Raw genomic sequence first — 25,034 nt, 5'->3', positions numbered from 1 at the left:
TCGTCATTTCCTTATACAGCTGATAGTTTTTCGTATTCACAACTATGAATACATTTAATGTCGACAAATGATATGTTGGTCGCAAATTTTTCCTGCAGAAAGATCTCTTTCTTGTGTGCTTCCCAATAAAACTGAAATTGCTTTCTTTCATTATCTCCAACAAGCCTTAGTCTATGGCTTTAATTCCCCTTGTCCCCAGGACTATGATATACCGAAGTCTTTTCGATTCTGGTATATTTTGTGTATATTCCCTGCCACAATCAGTACGATGGTTGGCAGAGTGCAAATATGGATATAGATTGTACATGTGTTTCAACAAAATCCACTGGGTCGGTGAGTATGAAAAGCCGCCATGGTTCATATGAACGCGAATAAAATCCATGACGACACTACACGACTATCACGACTTTTCTGTTTATCTTCTGCCTCACGTTCTTAAAATGTGGTTCTAGAGAATTCCAAGCCTCGATCAACATTTTTATAACTTATCGACTGAGTCTTCCACTGCCACTCATTACAACAATTGTAATTAAATATTTCCTAATTCACAACATGCTACCTGTAACTTACTCCTCTAATATGAAGTAGCCCGTAACGACAATGGAGGTTTCCTTTTTCACACAAATATTGGAATTTAGAGATTGGAAAATATGTTCCTTTCTTTTTTGTCTTGTTGGACAAAAGATTTTTAAAATACAAAGTAACTGTCGCATAATACACACATCAACTCCGTCTTGCTACTGTCAATCATCCTGATCTCTGTAAGTGCAATAGTCCCCATTTCTTAATAAAAACATTATGAATACGAAACTTTCATTAATATGACTGCTATAAGCGAATTAAATATTAAATTAGACTTCCATTAATATTTAATTACTGCATGTAAGTACTGCTCATACGTGTAGGAGTCTGCTAGGACTGATAATTTATTATCAACGGATTCCTCCATCTCCTGATATTGCCCCGAGTGTTGTACCAGCATGGCTACAGAGGCTTGGGCAATCGTCTTCGGACAAAATTAAAAGTTTCGGAAAGTAAGAGTTTATACTGAAAAACATTTCCTTTGTAAATGCGTAGCTATCATACGCAAGTCTGGAGTGGTGGACTGAAGCCGTGGCAACAACACTTACACAAAGTCAAAAATTTCACAAATAGCTATTACACATTCGCTTTCACAAATTTGGAAAAAATCACAAAATCGACTATTAGATGGAAAAACACACAGAAATTATCACGGGAGTTGAACACGTTGATACTATTGTAATACTAGACAGAATTACAACATTCAAATCAGCAGCACTGCATACTGATTACCTCGTCTGTTCTAATGCGAACAGCAACAATAGCTAACTTCGAATGGTCTCAGGAAATCATAGTGAACAAGTCGCAATGGGCTACCATTTCCAGATTGTGATAAAGTCAAAAGTAGTCTTAGGATGTCAGATGACAACTGCTCGTCTTCTTGTTGTTCATAGGCTACATACTATATCAAGACTTTAAAAGGAAAAATAAACGACTTTAATAAATTTCAGCCGTGGACGAGCATCGGCACGACGGGCGACAATGAACGACTGTTTCTGTAATGCAGTGGAGGGAAATGGACTGAGATCTCAGCTAACGTCCACAATCGTTGCAGCATCTGGAAGCATGACTTGAGTAGTGAGAGCAGTAGGTTCCACGAAGGCTAAGCAATTTCACCACGTGTTTTCCGCTGATCGCTCGTCACAAGGCGAAGCATTTGCCACAGCACATGTATACCGACTGCATTACAATCTCTTCACGATTAAGTGCGCATCTGCAAATGTCGCCCTGAAATACTTATCGAACAAACCTAATAAATCGAAATAAAGTCGCCGGACTTTTAATCATAAAATGTAGACTAGATGGTGTTTGTACAGGCATAAAATTTGTGTTGCAAATGTATAGATAGACGTGGAGAACGTTACGTCGCAGTTTGCGTACAGTACGTTAACTGTAACGTGCCTGCTCAGCTCCCTAGTTCTGAATCGCTAGAAGTCGGTAACAGTCGGAGGCTCCGGCCGATGGTCATCAGTTTCCGGATGCAGCCAACGTTACGTAGCTAATAGTACTTTGTGAGATGATGTGCTACAGCACTGAATTTCTCTCTGTTTCGTGCAGTTTCATATTATTGTGACAAGTGTACGTAATTGTTGCAGTTACAATCTTTATGAAACAAGTCAACACGTAAGACGATTAGCGATTTTTACCTCCGTGCGCGACTTGTTCTTTCGCGGAAGCGTGGAGCACGGGAGCCTGTTGGAGTCAGGCGGCGCTTGTTGTTTTTGTCCTCCTCCTCATCCTTCTCCTCCTACTCCCCCCCCCCTCCCTCCCAGCGACGCCTGACCCGTGACTGTTTATGTGCGCTCTGCGCTTGCTTCCTCCGTTCTCTGCAACGCCCCAAGCAAATCGGTCAACTTACAGTTAACATATTGTATATGTCTGAAGCTGCTTCGTCTACCTGCACTTTTTAGAAACATTTCATCGTTGTACATATGGGGCTATCAAAAAGTTTTCGTTCGAAGGCCGTACAGTCCAAAATTGGTACGCCACTGAGGCAACCATCCCAGCGACGCACCAGGTTGAAAATACTTGTTCGGTAAAACACCCTGTGCTGCTTTGTCAAGAAGTCCGTAACTGTCTGCTGCTCAACCAAACACTCGGCGATGTAGGGAATCAGAAAAAGAAATGTCGGTTACGGCCTATCTGCCATACATTCCCAGAGTGACGGACAGAATCGGCCGTATATTGCGCAAACATGGCGTAAAGATGATTTTCAAACCGACAAGGAAGATCAAAGTGTGTCTTAGACCGGCAAAGGAGAAAAGGGACCCACTTGCAATGTCGGGAATATACCGTATACCATGCACATGCGGAAAAGTTTATGTCGGAATGACTGGACGATCAATCAACACCAGGATCAAAGAGCATAAGCGACATTGCAGGTCGGGGCAGGTGGAGAAATCGGCCGTGGCAGAGCACGCACTGAGTAAGACCGACCACGTAGTAAAATTCGCCGACACGGAAGTTCTGGCTGTAAAGAAGCACTATCACACGCGCTTGTTCAGAGAAGCTGTAGAAATACAGAAACACCGAACAGCTTCAACAAGAAAGACGAAAGCCTTAAGGTAAACGGATCCTGGCTTCCCGTACTGCAGCGAACGACCGTCGCAGGTAGCAAGAGGAGAACCGCACCGTAAAAATGACTGCGGAGAAGCCCTCGGACGTTGGCGCACCAGGTACATATAGTCTGCGGCCGCGAGCTCGGCTCCAGTTCACCACCGGCAATGGAAGGTGAAGCTTTGACAATGCCAGCCACTTGTGCTGGCGAAACGTCAGTCAAATCATTAGATGCACGTCGGCCGAAGAACCCGAGACAGAAGCCAATAGGCAGTTTGTCAACAAGTGGCCGCGAAAGCCTTAACAATTTTGCATACAAATTTTATTTGACTGGATTTTTAAAAATGAGGTTCAGTTAGGTTCTAAAATGAAATTAGGTATTTTAGGTACTATCAAATTACAATTTTCGATAAAATATTTGTGTACTTCTTAGCCGGGAAGACCACGAGAGAAATGGAGTCTTAAAAAAATTGCCGGCCGAAGTGGCCGCGCGGTTCTGGCGCTGCAGTCTGGAGCCGCGAGACCGCTACGGTCGCAGGTTCGAATCCTGCCTCGGGCATGGATGTGTGTGATGTCCTTAGGTTAGTTAGGTTTAACTAGTTCTAAGTTCTAGGGGACTAATGACCTCAGCAGTTGAGTCCCATAGTGCTCAGAGCCATTTTTAAAAAAATTAATTTAATTGCATTTTTAAAATTTTTAAAAAACTATAAAAGAAACTTCCTGGCAGATTAAAACTGTGTGCCGGACCGAGACTCGAACTCGGACCTTTGCCTTTCGCGGGCAAGTACTCTACCAACTGAGCTACCCAAGCACGAATCATGCCGCGTCCTCACAGCTTTACTTCTGCCAGTACCTCGTCTCCTACCTTCCAAACTTTACAGAAGCTCTCCTGCGAACCTTGCAGAACTAGCACTCCTGAAAGAAAGGATATTGCGGAGACATGGCTTAGCCATAGCCTGGGGGATGTTTCCAGAATGAGATTTTGGGTAGGTCAATTGGTAGAGCACCTGCCCGTGAAAGGCAAAGGTCTCGAGTTCGTATCTCGGTCCGGCACACAGTTTTAATCTGCCATGGAGTTTCATATCAGCGCACACTCCGCTGCAGAGTGAAAATCTCATTCTGGGAACTGTAAAAGAGTTTGTGAGTAATGTGATCAGCATCAGACATTTCCAACTCGTATAAAGTGCCATATGGCACGAAACTTACATTTCCTTCATTGCCATCTTCACTTTTTCCCTCCTTGGGGCGTACAAATGATGAAGACGGAGAAAGTTTTTGTCAGGACGTTGTAGCAATGGAAAAGCGGTTTGTGGCGCGGTGGAACTGCAGCATGTTGTCAGCGTATTTGTGGTCCTTAGAGACAATGCAAAACATGAATAGAAAAAGAAACGATCGAAAGTGTCATTTTAGACTTATTATGGGTGAAATATTTGTGTTTCCAACGTTTCAAAATTATGTGTTTTTCGTAAAAAATAAAACCGCTACTTTTCAAAAAAGGATATGTAATAGGAAATTTTTATTTTCAAATCCTTGTTCCCAGAACCACGACTTGTACAAAACCGTAATTTATCCAGAGAGCAGACAATAGGTTAAAATGTGTTGTATAGTTTTATTAGCAAGTTACACAGAACCATTTATCGTGAAATTTCAAAGGTATTTCGTCAGTCACTGTGAAACTAGCACGAGTTACCCAGCCTCGTCCTTTCTCCTCTAGCTCATATCCCGGGTACGCTGTCGGATCGCGGCGCGGTCCCGGCGGCGGTCTCCCTGGATCTAGACCGGCAGCGCTCAGGGAGTGTCCCGCCGCGGGGCGCGGGACGAGGGCCGGTTGAATGTTTGATGAGGCTGAAACGGGGACGAGCGCCGGCGCTGCAGATCGAAGCCCACCCGGCCGCCGCCGCCGCTGTGTAATGGAAACCGCGCTATTAAATATGCAGCCGCCGCGAGGGCCAATCGATGGCCGCGCTGATTGAACCGGCCGCGCACAGGCCCACCAGCCCGTCTCATTCCTATCCACTGCGTCCCCTGGGATCTCACAGCTTGAAGTGAATACGGGCACGCTCCACGGGAAAGCGGCGCCACACAACTAGTGCCCGAGAGGACCTATTCCCTCAGTCGTGTATGATCATACAGCCGTGATTTAGGGAACGAGCTTGTTTGCAGAAAGACAAGGACGCACACGGACAGTATACAGGTGAAAAGTATTTAAACCGACAAACTCTGGGAGGTTGTAGGGGACATCAAAACAAATATTTTTTCCTAATGTCACTTTTTCCTACGAGGAGTATTTAAACCGGTAGAGGAAGATTTCTCTGGCGGCAAATTAATTAAACCAACAAACACTTTTCCATTTTTTTATGACCAAGAGATAACACATTAACACAACCCAATTTCAATTACAGTAGATTTTCAAAAATGCCTCATGATACTAAATATGCTCTGTTGTTATACACCTGATGATGATATTTGTTTGAACTGTACTGCCTCTGAAGACTGTCATTACTGTAATTTTAATGATTGAAATTTTAAAATTGTAGTTGACGTTTTTGCAGCAAGGCTTGCCAGTATGAGTTGGTCGTGTCTGGAAGGTATCAATAATTCGAGCTTTTTATTATTAAAGTTGGAGTATTCTAACTTCCTGACATACATTTCTATTTTTACACTACGTGACATGTTATCTGAAATTTGCATGAAATCTCTCAAACGAACTAACAACATCTGAGGTATCCTATAACCACACCTGTTTATCCCTCCCTGTTTTCTTTATTTTTGTATGTACAATATGCACTAGTTTCCGCGTTTCATCAATTTTTACTTTAGCGTGTTCAACTATGTGAGGACTTAAGAATGCTTATGCATTATTTGTTTTATTTGAAAATGTTCGTTGAAACTTCAAGCACTTAAAAGTTAAAAAAAACTAAGGTGTCTGACTAACTTCCAAGAGTTCATATTGTCAGTTACATTACAACTCCAGATTTGTTTCTGCCTCCAAGGTATGATGCCACATATTCGTATGAATCTTGTGGTGAAGAAAATTACAATTTTATTGTAATATTTTTTATGTAATTTATCTTACAGGTGCAACACTTACTGTCCAGACAGTCATTCTTTTGAAGTGAGAGGAACAAATGTGATTAGTGATACGTTCAAGAAGAGGTCAAATATTGAAAATGAAAACAAAATTGCACTCGAAGGTAATGTGTGCCTCAGAAGACCTATTGAAAAAGACAATGTTAAATCATATATTATGCAGTAGTCCTGTCACGGCAGAATAGAAAATACCACTGATATCATAAGTGAAACAAATAATGGTTATGAATGCCAGACGAGAAATGATGCAGTTCAAAATACAGGAAGCACTGTAGCTGCCACTGATTTTAACAAAATAAATACCTCAAACTCTGAATGTCCTGACCTGGAAATGGGCATTCACCAAACAATAACAGAAGATTCTAGAGACAAGGAAATGCTTAATTTGTGCAACTATGAGCATAATAAAATAGTAGAATCCAAGAAACAAAGGAAATGTGACAAAGGAGAGAGCCCAAACCTGGGAGCACCTCTGAACTTACAGTCTGATGCTGAAGAAGACATTTTAAATCAAAATGGTGCAGCAAAAAAATAAAATCCAATTATGGGTTTAATAGAAAGACATGATGTGAAGAAGAAAGATAAAACGTTACACCGTCGGATCATGTTCTGTCTGACACGGGCAAAAACCCCAGGAGTATCCTGAATTATTCCTGCTGCTGCTACTATCCGGGCAACCAAATCCTCTTCTGATGCAACAGGAGTTGAGTAAACAAGGTTGCGCATCTCTCCCCACACAAAAAAGTCCAGAGGGGACATATCTGGGGATCGAGCAGGCCATGGTACGGGACCGCCTCTGCCAATCCACGTTTCTGGGAACCGTCGGTGCAAGAATCGACGCACACGACGACTGAAATGTGCCGGCGCCCAGACATGTTGGAACCACATACGTTGGCTTGTAGCGAGCGGGACATCTTCCAGCAATTCTGGCAATGCTCTGGCGAGAAAATTGTAATAGTGCCTGCCATTTAATGGCATAGATAGCAGATACAGCCCAATTAAACAGGCCCCAACAACACCGACCCACACATTAACGAAGAACTGCACTTGATGAGCGCTAGTAACTGTGGCATGTGGGTTATCCTCACTCCAAATATGCGAACTGTGCATGTTGAAGACTCCATCACGCCCGAACGTTGTTTCATCGGTAAACAACACAGAGGATGGAAATGTAGGATGCATTTCACACTGCGAAACTGTGCTCTGGGTGGATAATCAACTGGTTCCAGATTGTGGACACGCTGTAAGTGAAATTGACATAACAATTGCTCTCGCAGGACTGTTCTTACATTTGTCTGATTCGTCCCCATGTTACGTGCACTTGCACGAGTGCTGATCTGAGGATCCCTCTCCACATGCTGCAAGACAGCTTCCTCAAATTGCAGCGTTCTTACTGTGCGACGGTGTCCCTGTCCAGGTAATCGGCTAAATGACCCGGTCTCACGCAGACGTTGGTACACAGCAGAAAAGGTCGTATGATTCGGGATACGGTGATTAGGATATTGTTGTTGATAAACCGGCTGTGCAGCTCGTCCGTTGTGGTGCGCTACGTAGTACGCACCAACCATATCACTGTAGTCACTCCAGGTGTATCGCTCCATTAGTAAACAGAGACAATGCACTACTACACTGGTGGACAGCAGTTGCTTACAACTGAAGAGCGTAATACGCCCTCTAACAACTGAAGATCGTAATACGGCCTTCAACCACTGAAGAGCGTAATACGGCCTCCACCGGTTTAAATAATCCTCATAGGAAAAAATGACATTAGGGAAAAATATTTGTTTTGATGTCCCCTACAACCCCCCCCCCCCCCCTCCTAGTGAACAGGGGACATTTCAATACCAGGGCATAAAGTCTTGGGTAAATTTCATTCTGTGTACTCAGCTGGACAATAACTGTGCCTCGAAGATAGGTGCGTGAACAATACACGCAGATGGCGGCATTGGAGACAGTTTGTGTAGTTGGACTCAAAGAAGCCGGTTGGAGTAATCGGCGAATCGCTCGACATCTGAATAGGACCGATGCCACTATTCGACGATGTTGGTAGAATGGATGATCCTTGGACGAACATAGCGCTTAGGAAGAAACAGTCGACCTAGAGAGACGACAGAACATGAAGGCAGAGCAATCATCAGAGAGGCACTGAGCCCCGAATCCATCATTATCGTCGATCCGCCGGCTTCAGTGCCCACACGGACATAGGCAGCTCACAGAAAGGGGGATGAGCTCACAGCACCCCTTGCGCCGTCTACCACTGACCTCTGCACTCCAACAAACTCATTTACAGTGGAGTCGGTCATATTCGGCCTGGAATCTTGTTGACTGGAGTAGAACTGTCTTCGAATTGAGCCCTCATAACCAGCGAAGACATGTCTGGAGACACCCCAACAGTGGTAGGATACCAACCTGACTATCGCCCGCCGTACAGCCTGAAAAGCAGCAGCGATAGTCTGAAGTGCCATTTCATGTCATAGCAGGACCTCTTTGGTTGTCATCCACGGCACCCTTACAGCACAGCGGTACGTCGAAGATATTCTGTGCCCATGTTTGTTGCTTCTCATGGCAAGTTATCCTGGGCTTAAATTCCAGCAAAATAATGCCCGGTCGCACGTGTTGTCTTCGTGCTCACCAAACACACCCTTGGGCAGCAAGATCGCCGGATCTCTCCCAAACTGACAGCGTTTTGAGCAGTATGACCAGGATTCTGTGCAACCCGCCCGGGATTTTGACGATTTAACGCGCCAATTGGACAGAATTTGGCACGATATCCCTCCGGAGGACATCCAACAACTCTGTAAATCAATGCAAAGTTGAAATGACTGCTTGCATAGGGACCAGAGATGGACAAACGCATTATTGATTTGCACAATCTGTAAAACTGTTTCACTTGAATGAATCACCCAATGTCTCTGAAATTGCAATCATTTCTTTGTCTGTACATGTACAACACATCTACCGATTTCCACCCCATTCGGGCAATTCCGTCGCAGTTCGGTTTTTTTTCTTCTTCTTAGAGTGTACATTCTCCGATTTGCAGATTAGCAGTGTTTCAGCGCGACCGTACGTTGTAGATAGAAATAGCGTCATCTACTTTTCGTATATAATGAATGGTTATGCAGCGCAATTCTCATTTAAAAACCGCATTTGAGTATTGGTCATTTGTGAAAAGATCGAGTGGCGGGATCATGGTCTATCGAGACTGCGAATTATCAGTTCGAGATAATGCTGCTCGTGTTAGTTGGAATCCCACGACTCTACGCAAATATGAAATCGATGGATTCAGGAAGCCAATCGCAACGCCTTGCAGCATCTCAGCGGCCCCAAGCAACTAGCGCCCGAGAGGCCAGGCAAATTATTACCTCGGCTGTGAAGGATGATACAGCCATGTCAAATACCGTGAATTAGTTTTTTGCAACACAAGATGTGTACGAACAGTGTGACGACGTTTGGAGCACTAAAGACAGCCAGCAAGGGGACCAAAGGTGCAGCTTCTATTGCTATGACAACATTGAGCACTTACAATTTGTGATGTGAAGTTGTTGTATGGAAAAACGCACGACAGGATAAATTTTGTATCGAGCAGCGGGAAGAATTGATCTGAAGATAGCTAACGCCGAAGCCGGTAACCGTAGTAAAGTCCATACGCGATCAGTGACTCAAAACTAATTGTAGAAAAAGTGCCACCATGATTGCGTGCTCTCAGTTTCACTTTGTCAGTCTGGAAGACACCAGAGAGAGGCGCGTCGACAGTGGTGCACTTAACAACACCGCTGGACCCAGTAGTGGTGGTACCACGTCGTGTTTTCAGACGAGACGGTTATGCGTACAGCATCACGATGGACGTACCCATGCGCGGAGACTCCGAAGAGAACCAACAGTCCCAGATTGCTTCGTCATCGTTTCACGGGCATATCACCTGGCATGATGTGGTTGGTATTCCATTGGGTATACAACAAGATCACCTATGGTTCGCTACCCGGTAACTGGGCAGCAGCTGTAACATTTCTGACGTGCTAAGGCTCCTTCAAGTTATCTTCCAACAAGATGACGCAAGATATAATGTCCGCGCTATTCTAATCGAACTTGATACTGCGTAATATGTTCGACTGTTGCTCTGGTTAGCACGTTCTCCACATCTGTCTGCCAATAAAAACATCTCGTCATAGATTGCCGGGAAACTGTCACAAAATGGTTCAAATGGCTCTGAGCACTATGGGACTTAACTTCTGAGGTCATCAGTCCCCTAGAACTTAGAACTACTTAAACCTAACTAACCTAAGGACATCACACACATCCATGCCCGAGGCAGGATTCGAACCTGCGACCGTAGTGGTCGCGCGGTTCCAGACTGTAGCGCCTATAACCGCTCGGCCACCCCGGCCGGCGAAACTGGCACAGGCCGGCCGAGGTGGCCGAGCGGTTATAGGCGCTACAGTCTGGAACCGCGCGACCACTACGGTCACAGGTTCGAATCCTGCCTCCGGCATGGATGTGTGATGTCCTTAGGTTAGTTAGGTTTAAGTAGTTCTAAGTCCTAGGGGACTGATGACCTCAGAAGTTAAGTCCCATAGTGCTCAGAGATATTTGAACCTTTTTTTGAAACTGGCACACCACCACTCGCCAACCACTTCGACTGACGAACTCCGGCAAAAATTTCAAGCAGCTTGGAATTATAAACTAATACCTCGATGCATAGGCGGGGTAAAGTGATTGTTGCTGTCATAGATAAAAATTTCATTAACTACTATCCCCTCCACTTTAAATTTTAGAGACCAACAATATAGTTATTGAACAACTGACACTGATTGGTACCTAACTGAAAATCTACTCATCATTAAAGACACATAATAAAGGAGTACTGGGTCAGTCCAACGCACAGAAAACAAAGAACATCAGGAGAATTTTATTGCACGTTCCAAGAACTAATGAAAAGCACGAGAAAATTAGCCAGATATTAACGTATGATCACCCACACATTTCACTGTTCTAACACAGCTATTCAGTAGATGATTATGAAAGGGACGAATTTTTTCATCCGCATGTTCTGAACTCTAGAACTTTTATATCACAGAGGTGATACAGGGGGTGGACAAAGATAAGGAAACACCAAAAACATAACACATTACCGTGGCTAATACGGTGTACGAAACCTGTTGGCGTTCACAACAGTCTGCAGTCCTCCCAGAATGGACAAATGCAAGTGCCGTATGGTTTTCAAGGGAATCTTACGCCATTTTTCCTGCAAAAAAGTGGCACATTCAAGTACAAATGATGGATGTGGACAGCGATAATGCACCCTACTCTCAAAAGAATACCACAATGACTGAAATATTATTAAGGTCTGGTGATTGTGTTGGCCATGGGAGATACGACACTTCATCCTCGTGCTCTCAAAAGCAGTCCTGGACGATACGAACTGTGTAAACAGTAATCTTATCGTCTTGTAACGCAGCTTGACAGTTGGAGAACAGCAAAAATGGTCACACAATCCGTGGTAGTAACCATGGACTCCATGGAATTCCAGGATGTGGCTGCCCAATTCGTCACCGAAACCCCGCCATGTTTCACTCTTGGGACGTAAATGCGGCTAGAAATTGGAAACAGTGTGGCGAAGACTCATCTGACCAAACGACTTTCTTCTATTGCTCCATAGTCCCAAGTTTTATGGCCCCAGCACCAAGGTTTCTGTTACGGCCATTCGCGTCACTGATGAATGGTTTTGCGATTCGAGCTGGCCTTGCAGTTCCCAGTTTATGGAGCCCCCTTCCTGTTGTTTTGGCGCTGATAGGGTTCACGAGTGCGACATTCAGTTCGGCAGGTACTTTTGCAACTGTCTTCCTCTATTTTTCGTTACAGTCCTCTTCAGTAACCGCCTGTCCGTCCGAACTGTGACGTAACGGAAGATTTTTTTCCCCGCTTTCCCTGCGTGTGGTAAAAATTTCAGTAAGGTGTCTCTTGAACAAGCACGTTGGCTATCTTGGTTACGGAGGCACCAGTCATAAGAGCACCAATAATTTGCTCATGTACGAATCCACTTAGCTCTGACATAATGCAGTAACAACTACAGTGAACACTGTTCTGGCCACGACTGACATTGCGAATTATTGAGGACATTGTACAGCTGCTGTTCATGGTCATATACAACAGCGCAACCTGCAGGCTAGCCTAGCATCTGCGTTTATGTTCAAGCATGCATTTCTCGCGGAGTTTCCATAATTTTGTCTATTTCCTGCACGTTGTCATCAATGTATCTAAAGATAGAACACAAAAAAATTGGATGCAGTGAGGAATGCCTCACGTAAAAGCAAAGGGCGTCGAATAGATCTGAGGCCAATGCCTTCAGGATATCTTCGCGGCATTTTTCTAAAGCTGAAGTAGCTTGTTGAGCACAATTAGACGCTTTCATTTCTAAAATTTCATGTGAGTGGTTTTCTTAGGACATACGAACACGTCATGTACGATTGAAAATAACGCGATCACTCCAGACAGGGCAACAGCGGCAAGCGAAACCACATCACGATTGGTAGAGGCCTCACCCGTGAACAATATGAACTGTAGGCAGAACTACTGAGTTCAAAACCGTTGGACCCCACTGTTGGATACTTTGTTCATAATAAGAGTGGAATTGGTGATTCGTTTTAAATTTTGGTGAAGAAGTACACAGCAAAGTAATTACTTTTTAGAACGCAACCAATTAAGAGGGCGACTAATAGAAATCATTCGACAAAAATTGCAGCGGCTCCGAATCTACCTCGCTTTCCACAACCAATAAATTGTCATAGGGACAACCTGCACCTAGTCAGTCCAATTAGCACACTTACAGCGCTTTCTCTCAGAAAGTAGAAACAATATAAATAAGCAGGGACAAAGATAAGGGTAAGGGTATGATGCGTCAGATGTAATATTAAATACTAAACTGGCAGGAAACTTCACCTTGTCAACAGGTATGTTCCCTGCAAGCGAAGTAGTGGCAGGAGGCAAGGTGGACGGTTTCTGTATTTAGAAATACCCAGCTTGTTATTTTTGATGTGCAAAGCTCTGCCCTCTAATCTTAATAATACAGATGCAGATATGGTGGAGTTAGATTATATTTTGTAATGATTTTACAATGGAGTGAAAGGTCAGAGGCTGCCTATTATTTCAAGGGCTACAGACTTGTACAGACGTGCAACATGGAAGACAGGGGGACCTCTATTATTACCAGATAACGTATGTTTTAAAGAGTGTGAACTAAATTTCAGTTCACAGATATACAGGCGCCTGCTGATGAACATCCTTCCCAGTTCTCCACAAAACCTATAATTAATTGGTTACAGTGTTTACAAACGCAGCCGTGACTACAGTAGTAGGGCACTGCTGGTTCTGGCGGGAAACACAGACTTCGCATCTGTTAGCACTTTTTTTTAGTGTCATACAGATGAGATAATTTCGTATGTCATATTTCGCGATAACAGCATCAATGCTTCCTTGTCTCCAAGGAAATTTCAGACACTAAATCCTGCCATGCGCAAAGGTCAAGGAGGGAAGGGGGCGCGGAGGGCCCTCCCCCCCTCTCCCCCTGCACTTCTACAAATTTTCCATGAAGCACGCCCCACTCTGAGCACAGACTCGACTGCAGTTCGCATGCAGACAGTTCGCTGACATCAGCATCCAGCCACGAGCATCCCCCCCCCCCCCCCCTGTGGCCTGCACTGCAGCAGTTTGCATGAAGCACCTCCCACGCTGCGCTCCCGTGCACCTGCCACCTCCATGGCCATGATGTCACGATACTATAACTAACATGCACCAAGTGCTGCATATGTTGGAACTGTCCACGCTAGAAGTGTGTAGTACTGATTACCTACAACTGTCGTTATATTTTGTTACTATTTCCACGGGAACAGGCTGTAGGTTTCTTTTTTCTTTTTTAAATATCCATGCTCAGTACTCTCTCGCCGCATTTGCGTCTTGACAAAGACAACAACTGATTAAGACGTTGACAGTAAATATTTAAGATGAAAAGTCCGTCATTCATACTTCATGCTACTAAGCGTTTAGTTTCTCATATTAAATTATTTTTTTGTCCACAGCATGTCATGATGGGATAGCTGATGGTGAAGATACTGAAGCAACTTGCTGTTGCTGCTTTGGGATTCTAAAAATTGTAATGAGAATATTGTCTGCAATTATGTAATTATTGCCTAAATAAGTGCGTAACAACGCTCACAGCAACTGGCGTGCCACCTCTGCCTTCGAGGTGCGTGTCAGCCACGCCACCTAAAATCCACAGCATACAAGCATGGACATACATAAGATAATAATAATGTGTAACAGAAGTCGCGTTAATATATTTACAGAGACCGATAAAAAGTTCACCCACTTGTGAGAGAAACATCAACAGTTAAGTACGTCAAGATATATCAACATTTTCTGCTGTGAGGCATTGTAAGTATTAACTCCAATGGCGTTGAATAAGGGAGCAAAAAGCAAATAAGCTTAACTAATAATACCTGTTTTTCTTGCAGGAGAGGTGAAGTCACTGCAGCTGCAGCCACCTGCGTGAACATAATGTTCTTCAACCAGGCATACTGTTTGAACACATGTGGGTGTAAGTGTGTTGGTTTCAGTATGATATGGAATAGCCAGCTCTGCTCACTGGTAGTATTTGAAAACCCTCGCTTTAGTGTCATCAAAGTAATAAGCGGTGTTTCAATACAGATTTCAGCCTTGTTCCAGGGAAACATTTCCTCTCCTTTGGTGATACTGTATGAACATAGAATCTCAGTGGGGGACTTCCCTGGCACAGTTAACACATTTAATAACAGAGAGTGCATACATCTACAGGAGCAGACTTTTAAGAGTTTAATGAAGCCAGCTATGCAACACAGCGTGAGGCATGAAGTGGCAGTCATGTATGAGCGAGTAATCTAATCGAGTTAACTCGCCAAACTCTCCACCCATTGGAAGAAAACATACTTCAGCTCTACGACGCATAGTGTGCATCGTTGAAGGTGGAAGTGTATGATTCAACATTACCAAATGTGTGCACAGAACTATGGTCTTATTTAAGTTTATTTATATGCCCTACTAGACTTAAAAGTTCATAAAACCACCTGCATTCCAATGTAAAGGAACAGTTACGACCACAACTGAGTGGATAAAACGACTTCACCACAAGAGTCTTGTATTAAGCGACTGGTCCTTCAATGATGTAGCTGGAAACTGGAAGAAGACAAAAGGATCATTACTTCGCGGTATTACACAAGCTTTGGGTTCAAATGGTTCAAATGGCTCTCAGCACTATGGGACTTTACTTCTAACAAGGGAACCTCCCCATCACACCCCCCTCAGATTTAGTTATAAGTTGGCACAGTGGATAGGCCTTGAAAAACTGAACACAGATCAATCGAGAAAACAGGAAGAAGTGAGGAACTATGAAAAAACTAAGAAAATATACAAACTGAGTAGTCCATGTGCAACATAGGCAACATCTAGGACAACCCGAGTTCAGGAGCGCCGTGGTCCCGTGGTTAGCGTGAGCAACTGCGGAACGAGAGGTTCTTGGTTCAAATCTTCCCTAGAGTGAAAAGTTTACCTTCTTTATTTTTGCAAAGTTATGATCTGTCCGTTCGTTCATTGACGTCTTTGTTCAGTGTAATAAGTTTAGTGTCTGTGTTTTGCGACAGCACCGCAAAACCGTGCGATTAGTAGCCGAAAGGACGTGCCTGTCCAATGGAAACCGAAAACATTTGATTGCAAGGTCATAGGTCAACCGATTCCTCCACAGGAAAACACGTCTGATATATTCTATACGACACTGGTGACGGCATGTACGTCACATGACAGGAATATGTTGTCGACCCACCTAACTTGTACACTTGGCGAATGGGTAAAAAGATTCTTCTACCTTGCCCAATTTAGGTTTTCTTGTGGATGTGATAATCACTCCCAAAAAAGTGTGAAAACATAAGAGTTTGTCACATAAACTGCAACAAATGAATGCAACAATTTCACAGTCGCACAGTCTTCCCTGTGCTCTGTCAAAATATATGTTTTTAACGTTTTCAAATTTTTCCGTGTGTAGACCGTCAAATCCTGCATATGTCCAAGCAAATCTGAACATGTCCTGGAATTTTGGAGAGCGAAGTTGATTATATGTGAGTGCCTGAACTTTGATAAGTGTCTGAAAATAAAAAATTAAAATTTTCTCTCGAGGGAAGACTTGAACCAAGGACCTATCGTTCCGCAGCTGCACACGCTAACCACGGGACCACGGCGCTCATGAGTTTACACCCACATGGAAGTTGCCTATCTTACACATGGACTACTCAGTTTGTATATTTTGCTTATTTTTTCATAGTTCCACACAACTTCTTCCTGTTTTCTAGATTGATCTGTGTTCAGTGTCTCAAGGCCTATCCACTTTACCAACTTATAACTAATTCTGAGGGGGGTGCGATTGGGAGGTTCCCTTGTAAGGTCATCAGTCCCCTAGAACTTAGAGCTACTTAAAACTAACTAACCTAAGGACACCACACGCATCCATGCCCGAGGCAGGATTCGAACCTGCGACCGTAGCGGTCGCTCGGCTCCAGACTGTAGCGCCTAGAACCACTCGGCCACCCCGGCCGGCTCACAAGCTTTGGGTATTGGACTTTTGGGGTGTGGGAAAACTAATCTTGTTCTAACGCTGTTATGACATCCTGAGGGAGTCCGGCTTCAAGTATCTATTATACCACGGAGGCCTACATAAGACGTCGATTTGCAGCCTGGCGTCAGTTCTCAGCGGGAGTCTTCAGCAGAGGCAGCATTATCCTGAAGATGGCGAACAGTTGGATCGCCGCCAAAATATCGAATCGAGTTGATTTTAGGATCCGGCAGCAAACCCGAAGAGACTTTCAAAACTTATTACGCCGGGAAAGCCTAAGAAGTCACGTTATATATCCTATATTCTTTCAAAAACTCTGTTTCAGTCAAAATATCAGCTATTGCATGAGATTCTTCATGGCAATGAAGGAGTAACATACCACACGTTCAGTGAAAACAGTTATATTCCACTGCGTGAAGAAGTAAAGCCAAACGGGTTATTCATATTTGACGAAGTTGCAGTGGAAAATCAGGACGATATCCACAGATATTTCTGTTTTGGTCGTCATATGCAAGTCAGTATATTTTATTTGAGCCTGAAGCAATTGGTCAGGGACAATGTAAACCATAGTATCGCTTTCAAACAGGATAATTTGAATTTAAAGTATGTTTACCAAGAGTATGTAGGGATGACATGTCATTCAACAAATTCGTTACCATATGTGGGGATTGCTGGAATAACCCACAGTATGACTTCCTGGTTAAAGAGAAAACTAGGAAACTGAATGAGAGCCGATATTGGCGAAATTTCAATGAGGTTCTGCATAAAAGGCAGTATCCAAAGCGTAACTCCATCAGTATACTTCAGCCTACGGATAAATTTGCATGTTTGTCATACTGGTTCAGAGGGTGCAAAGCACATGCACCTATTTGATTGTCAAAATCGAGGCAATCAACGCTAAATTAATGAAAGTGGAACGTCTCAGCGAGGCAGGGGCTATAAATGTCGAGGTGTTGAATGTTAGAATACAGAGATGTGAACTGTATGTCAATGATAAAATTAAAGAAGTCAATGGAAGACTCAGATATGCATTGCTATATCATGGGGATAGCTGAGACACTTGATTCCCATCATCACCAGTAGTCTCAAAGTATATATACGTTGTGAACTATCTCAAAAACGACTTAGTACACAGCAGCATGTCGTCGACAAAGTGTAATGTTATTGAGGCGCGGAAGGCTATTCGGTGGAAGCTACAATTGGTTAAGTTAGGACAGATGCAATGAGATCAGCATCTCTTTGAAACGTTTAAGCCAGTAACTGACACTACAAATGGAGGCAGAAAAGAAGAAGAAGAAATAGAAGCAAATGATGAGGGAGTAAATGCTATCACTGAGTTCTTTAATCGTTACAATAATGTTGATTTAGACAGAGTATACAGGGTGAGCAGAACGAAACCACATATGACAGGTAAGCATCCAATACGTTTAACCGTGAATCCAATACGAGCTGGGGACGATGAATTTGAAAGAAAGCTCGATTTACTAGAGCTAATATTCTTAAAAACGTCGGACGTCAAAAAGTATACAATCAAAGATATAAAAGCATATGGTCAAATATTACGCATGATCAACTCACATAGGACCACAAAAAGACGAATTACAGCCTCAAAGAGTGACAAATACAAGAATATAATTAAATCAGTGGTAGAAGCCGCACATAACACAGGTAAAGAGGTTGAAGTTCAGCATAAAAGACAGAACAATCTATCTCTATAAAATGATGACCTGAATGAAATAATACACTCCTGGAAATTGAAATAAGAACACCGTGAGTTCATTGTCCCAGGAAGGGGAAACTTTATTGACACATTCCTGGGGTCAGATACATCACATGATCACACTGACAGAACCACAGGCACATAGACACAGGCAACAGAGCATGCACAATGTCGGCACTAGTACAGTGTATATCCACCTTTCGCAGCAATGCAGGCTGCTATTCTCCCATGGAGACGATCGTAGAGATGCTGGATGTAGTCCTGTGGAACGGCTTGCCATGCCATTTCCACCTGGCGCCTCAGTTGGACCAGCGTTCGTGCTGGACGTGCAGACCGCGTGAGACGACGCTTCATCCAGTCCCAAACATGCTCAATGGGGGACAGATCCGGAGATCTTGCTGGCCAGGGTAGTTGACTTACACCTTCTAGAGCACGTTGGGTGGCACGGGATACATGCGGACGTGCATTGTCCTGTTGGAACAGCAAGTTCCCTTGCCGGTCTAGGAATGGTAGAACGATGGGTTCGATGACGGTTTGGATGTACCGTGCACTATTCAGTGTCCCCTCGACGATCACCAGTGGTGTACGGCCAGTGTAGGAGATCGCTCCCCACACCATGATGCCGGGTGTTGGCCCTGTGTGCCTCAGTCGTATGCAGTCCTGATTGTGGCGCTCACCTGCACGGCGCCAAACACGCATACGACCATCATTGGCACCAAGGCAGAAGCGACTCTCATCGTTGAAGACGACACGTCTCCATTCGTCCCTCCATTCACGCCTGTCGCGACACCACTGGAGGCGGGCTGCACGATGTTGGCGCGTGAGCGGAAGACGGCCTAACGGTGTGCGGGACCGTAGCCCAGCTTCATGGAGACGGTTGCGAATGGTCCTCGCCGATACCGCAGGAGCAACAGTGTTCCTAATTTGCTGGGATGTGGCGGTGCGGTCCCCTACGGCACTGCGTAGGATCCTACGGTATTGGCGTGCATCCGTGCGTCGCTGCGGTCCGGTCCCAGGTCGACGGGCACGTGCACCTTCCGCCGACCACTGGCGACAACATCGATGTACTGTGGAGACCTCACGCCCCACGTGTTGAGCAATTCGGCGGTACGTCCACCCGGCCTCCCGCATGCCCACTATACGCCCTCGCTCAAAGTCCGTCAACTGCACATACGGTTCACGTCCACGCTGTCGCGCATTCTACCAGTGTTAAAGACTGCGATGGAGCTCCGTATGCCACGGCAAACTGGCTGACACTGACGGCGGCGGTGCACAAATGCTGCGCAGCTAGCGCCATTCGACGGCCAACACAGCGGTTCCTGGTGTGTCCGCTGTGCCGTGCGTGTGATCATTGCTTGTACAGCCCTCTCGCAGTGTCCGGAGCAAGTATGGTGGGTCTGACACACCGGTGTCAATGTGTTCTTTTTTCCATTTCCAGGAGTGTAGATCGATTATGACTACTTACAGCATCAGCTGCCGCCAGGAATACGGGTCACACGAACGAAATATTATATCATATCTGAGTTGAAAGAGAGACGCATCATTCAGCAATTATGGAGACAATCGTTCACCAGCTTTGACGCCAGTGGCTCAGCGTGTCTACCGCAACGAATCAGCATTGTACAGATCACTTAAATTTATCACTCTAGTGTTTAATGCATACAACTGCGCCCTCAGATTTGAACTCAAATGTAGCTCCTCACACATCTCGATAATTGATGCCTCAACCTTTAGCATACTAATTTTAATAGAAGTATGTGATGGATTGAATTCAGTTTTCAACTTTCTCTCTGTAAACGCCATCGTACTACACAGAAAGACCCACTCATGCCATGAATACTGCACTTTAGTATCAAGACATTGTACGTTCTCTGTTTCATTCACAACATCAAAGTCATCGTGAGATGCTAGCCCAATAGTTACACTTAAGACCCACTGGCAGTCAAGTTGTACGTATTGGTGAACATCAGTATTTTGCTAGACTCAGGTTCTGACTGCTGCGGCTGCACTATGGCATAGTCGAATGACATCAGGTCCAAAAGGTCATCAAGACATCCTGTGGGCTGCAGCTGCTGTGGTGCTGCAGGAAACGGCTGCGTGCCCTTAATTCAGCATCAGGTCATAGTCTGTAATAACAGCAAAAATTTATAATGAAGAATACAAATTTAATAAAAAAATAACATTTATAATTAGACATGGAGTGTCATAATACATACCGATAGTCATTCGTCCCAGCTGATTGCTGCTGCTGTTAGTGCTTCATTCTGGATAGCGAATGATGGCGCGCACGATCACATCATTATAAAAAAAAAAAAAAAATGCTCGAAATCTGAGCTTGGACGCCACTGGATGCACAGTGGGGACGCACAGGGTGCCCTCTTCTCTGCTCCCCTCCTTGACCTTGAATGTGGCACGAATCATGATTCCTGGAATGGTCTTGGAGATTGCGAAGTGCTGATGCTGCTATCAGCGAAATATAACATAAGAATTGGCTCAGCTGTCATATGACATCAAAGAAAAAAAAAGTGGTGACAGATGCCGAGTCAACATTTTCTGCCAGAACTGGCAATGCCCTACTACTATCTGCAAATTCCGTTTTCAGGCTTTAAGAGAATATGTATCACGACATGCGGAGATAAAACGCAAATGTCCAAAAGGCAGCAACTCGAAAAAGTTAATAGATTATCTCAATTCTATTGTATGAAATAATGGAATCTTGGAAAGAATCCTAGTTCTCCACAACATTCATAGGCGATAATAGACTTATTGTTAACAATTCCAGCTTGTTAGTTGACAGCTAAATGGTAAATACTAAGAAAATCTGTACAGTCTTATCATTGTCGAAGTAAAGTAGTAGCAGAAAATGCATTCGGTGTACGGAGAAGATAAGTCAGCCGCCCTGGGAAAAGTAAATATGTCTCGTGGTGTATAAGAAAAGATCTGGGCTAGAGTATGAAGAACTTTAAAAATGGCACCTAACCATATTAAGGGAAAATTATTGTAATTTAATCGGACAATAGAAAATGCATCATAGAAATCTGCACCACGACGAAAAATCGAATATTATGCAATGTTTCGGCAGTTTTCTCAATGATCAAGACGTGTGACAAAACATAGCCGTGCTTTCAGAAATGACCGTAAGAAATTTATCTTTCAGCGATAGCTGGAATACGAGGAAGAAAACGCTCATGAGGCAGTGGTAAAACTAATCTTTAGTGGAATATTGCCACGGTTATATATACACATAGACACAGAGAAATGCCCTCAGATATCGAATCCATGTGGTTGTAAAATCTGCAAGATTGCTTTTACCTGTTAGTTTCGTCCATTGCTTTCTTGGGGGAAAATGACACTCATTGTCTCTCCACCAGCAGTTACATCTCCATGTACATAAAAAGAAATGTCCTGACTAACTGACTGACTCATGAACGCACAGCACAAACCGCTATGGATGGAAACTGTAGACATCGTTTAAGAAGCGATTTTTTGAAATTATACTCCTAAGGTGGTGAAATGGGAGATGAAAGTTTTTTTGAAAATAGGTCGTTATTAAGCAATTTTCAAGCTACAACTACGAAAATTGATATTTGGTTCCTCACATAGAAATAAGGGAATACGCGTCTCAGCAGCTTTGAAAATTTAACACCTATGGGGTTGAAATAAAACTAAGCTAAACTCCATCCAAAAAGGCCTCGGAAGTTCCAACTGTCCTGACCGACCGCCGTGTAATTCTCTGCCTATAGGCGTCGCTGGAAGCGCATATTAAAGAACTACTAAAGCATTTTTATAGCTGCAATTATGAACACTGGCATCTGACTTTTGGATTTCAAATAAAAAAGTACGTGTTTCAGTGTTTTTCGAAAATTCAACGCCTAATCAAGTGTAATAGGGGATGAAAATGTTTTATGGAAATATTTCATTACAGATGCATTCGAAACTTAAATCTATCAAAATATCTATTTGATTTTTCGGGTAGAAAAAAAGAATTACAAGTTGAAAAATACGTGTTTCATTGTGAAATACGGGATGAAAATTTTAAGAAAATATTTAGTTACATTAAAACATTTTTAAAGAAAATCTATGAAAATTGGTATTTGATTTCTTCGTTAGAAATAAAGAAATATGTGTTAGGAGATGAAAGTTTCTAGGGAAATATCGGCACAAGAACTAAAAAGGCAGGATTAACAAAGACCTACAACTCCTGGTACCTGAATAGATTTTTGGTCAGAAGTACATGCGGAGAAGACCATATTTTTGTGGCGTTAATTAGTGTGAAAAGTCAGAAGACGTTGTAGTTTGTGAACAACATAAAAATTCGATTAAAGAAAAAAAAAAACTGTGCAGACCACACAGTCTACGCGAGCGAAGCGGCGGGCAGTAAGTTCAAATGGTTCAAATGGCTCTGAGCACTATGGGACTCAACTGCTGAGGTCATTAGTCCCCTAGAACTTAGAACTAGTTAAACCTAACTGACCTAAGGACATCACAAACATCCATGCCCGAGGCAGGATTCGAACCTGCGACCGTAGCGGTCCTGCGGTTCCAGACTGCAGCGCCTTTAACCGCACGGCCACTTCGGCCGGCACGGGCAGTAAGCTAGTATACAGAGTTATTCAGTTACCCCTACCACTAGGTTTTAAGCAACCAACAATGGCTTCAAATACCACTTGTAAGATTGTCTTGCTACTACGCTCAAGTTATTGGTCCTGGGCCGGCCGGAATGGCCGAGCGGTTCTAGGCGCTACAGTCTGGAACCGCGTGACCGCTACAGTCGCAGGTTCGAATCCTGCCTCGGGCATGGATGTGTGTGATGTCCTTGGGTTAGTTAGGTTTAAGTAGTTCTAAGTTCCAGGGGACTGATGACCTCAGATGTTAAGTCCCATAGTGCTCAGAGCCATTTGAACAATTTTTATTGGTCCTACATAAAAAATGGACAGAACCTCTAGGTAGAAAATTTAATGCAGTAAAATTTTTTGCTGGGATGCGTTTTCGCTAGAGGCTGTAATTTCCGAATTATTCAAGAAAAAGGTGCAAAAGTGATTTTTAAAAGCGCTTTTCTTGAATGACTCGAAAACTGTGGCCTCCAGTGAAAACGTATCTCAGAATAAAATTTAACTAAATACCCTACAAAAAGATCCTGTTCATTTTTTCTGTAATATGAATTGCTTGCGTGTAGTGAACGAGGAAATATGAAATCTCACACGTGCTTTTTGAAGGCGTTGCGGGTTGCATAAAACCAGTTGTTAAGAGCAGCTGACTCACCCTGTATATATCGTTTCCAATGAAAAGGAAACCTCAGTGGAAATCCGATGAAACGTTACACATATGTCTTGGGCAGTGTTTTAGTACGCCGTCAATTGCGTCGTACTGTGCTGTGCATTTCTGAAAGCACAGTGAGCACATAAGGACGCCTTAGTGCCTCCCACCAAGTACGGGTGCCTGCCGCGAGATTTCATCCGATTTCACGCAACCTCACATAATGTGACTGTCATGCATTTATTTCCTTCTTCGTGACAGTTTTTCGGTCGCACACTGCAGGGGCAATGAAGACGCTCCAGCGGCGTTTAGGATGGAAGTTTGAGCACCCACATTAAATCCCAGATATGGCTCCCTCTGATTTTCATCTTTGCTCATAGGAACCTTCGACTATAAAGACAACATTTTGGCACAAACAACGAGCTGCAAATCAGCTTAGAGAATTGTTAGAAAGAACAGGTGACTGCCTTCTATGACAGGGGTATTAGAACGTTGGTATAACGCTGCAACAAATGCCTAAGTCGGAGTGGCGACCATGTAGAGAAGTAGCTGGCTGGCAGACGCACCTAATTGTTGCAAATAAGACACTTCTGATTTTCGTTATTGTTTCCATTTCACGACTGACTGGAACTTATGAGAAAGATGCCATCAGATGTCTAATCTTTATGGCTGGAGGTTTTATAAGATTGCTTTTACTTGTAAGGTTCGCCTGTTGTTTCTAGTGGGGGGAATGACCCTCATCCTCTCTTCAGTCCATTCACACATTTCAAATTAGAAAAAAGACAAACACACATGAATTTGAATTGATGCAACGCTTAAGAAATTTTCTATAACTGCACTTAATTTAGCCGGCCGCGGTGGTCTCGCGGTTCTAGGCGCGCAGTCCGGAACCGTGCGACTGCTATGGTCGCAGGTTCGAATCCTGCCTCGGGCATGGATGTGTGTGATGTCCTTAGGTTAGTTAGGTTTAAGTAGTTCTAAGTTCTAGGGGACTTATGACCGCAGCAGTTGAGTCCCATAGTGCTCAGAGCCATTTGAACCATTTTGCACTTAATTTACTTTCATGATGGTTTAATGAAACGAGATAAGACGGAAGCGATGGGGAAGAGACTCCCGAAATGACAGTTTCTGTTTTAAAAACTGAGAATATCACTATTTTCATTGAATGTGACAAAATTTTTCTGGCTCATTAGCGAATAC

At 43.7% G+C, this 25,034-nt stretch overlaps 2 protein-coding genes across 2 annotated transcripts in view; both read right to left on the bottom strand.

Moving 5' to 3' along the window:
• LOC126235158 (uncharacterized) overlaps positions 1-8,531 on the bottom strand; it is a 54,419-nt gene extending 45,888 nt beyond the window's left edge. Inside the window, exon 1 of the mRNA XM_049943891.1 lies at positions 8,491-8,531. Coding sequence (XP_049799848.1) covers positions 8,491-8,531 — 41 coding nt within the window. The remainder of the gene's footprint in view (positions 1-8,490) is intronic.
• LOC126235159 (forkhead box protein J1.2-like) overlaps positions 1-25,034 on the bottom strand; it is a 243,762-nt gene that overhangs the window by 176,021 nt on the left and 42,707 nt on the right. The window lies entirely within an intron of this gene.

This window comes from Schistocerca nitens, chromosome 2 (genome assembly GCF_023898315.1).
Source record: "Schistocerca nitens isolate TAMUIC-IGC-003100 chromosome 2, iqSchNite1.1, whole genome shotgun sequence".
Lineage (NCBI taxonomy): Eukaryota > Metazoa > Arthropoda > Insecta > Orthoptera > Acrididae > Schistocerca > Schistocerca nitens.
The sequence above is the reverse complement of the archived record's forward strand: the minus strand, read 5'-3'. Positions and strand labels throughout refer to the sequence as shown.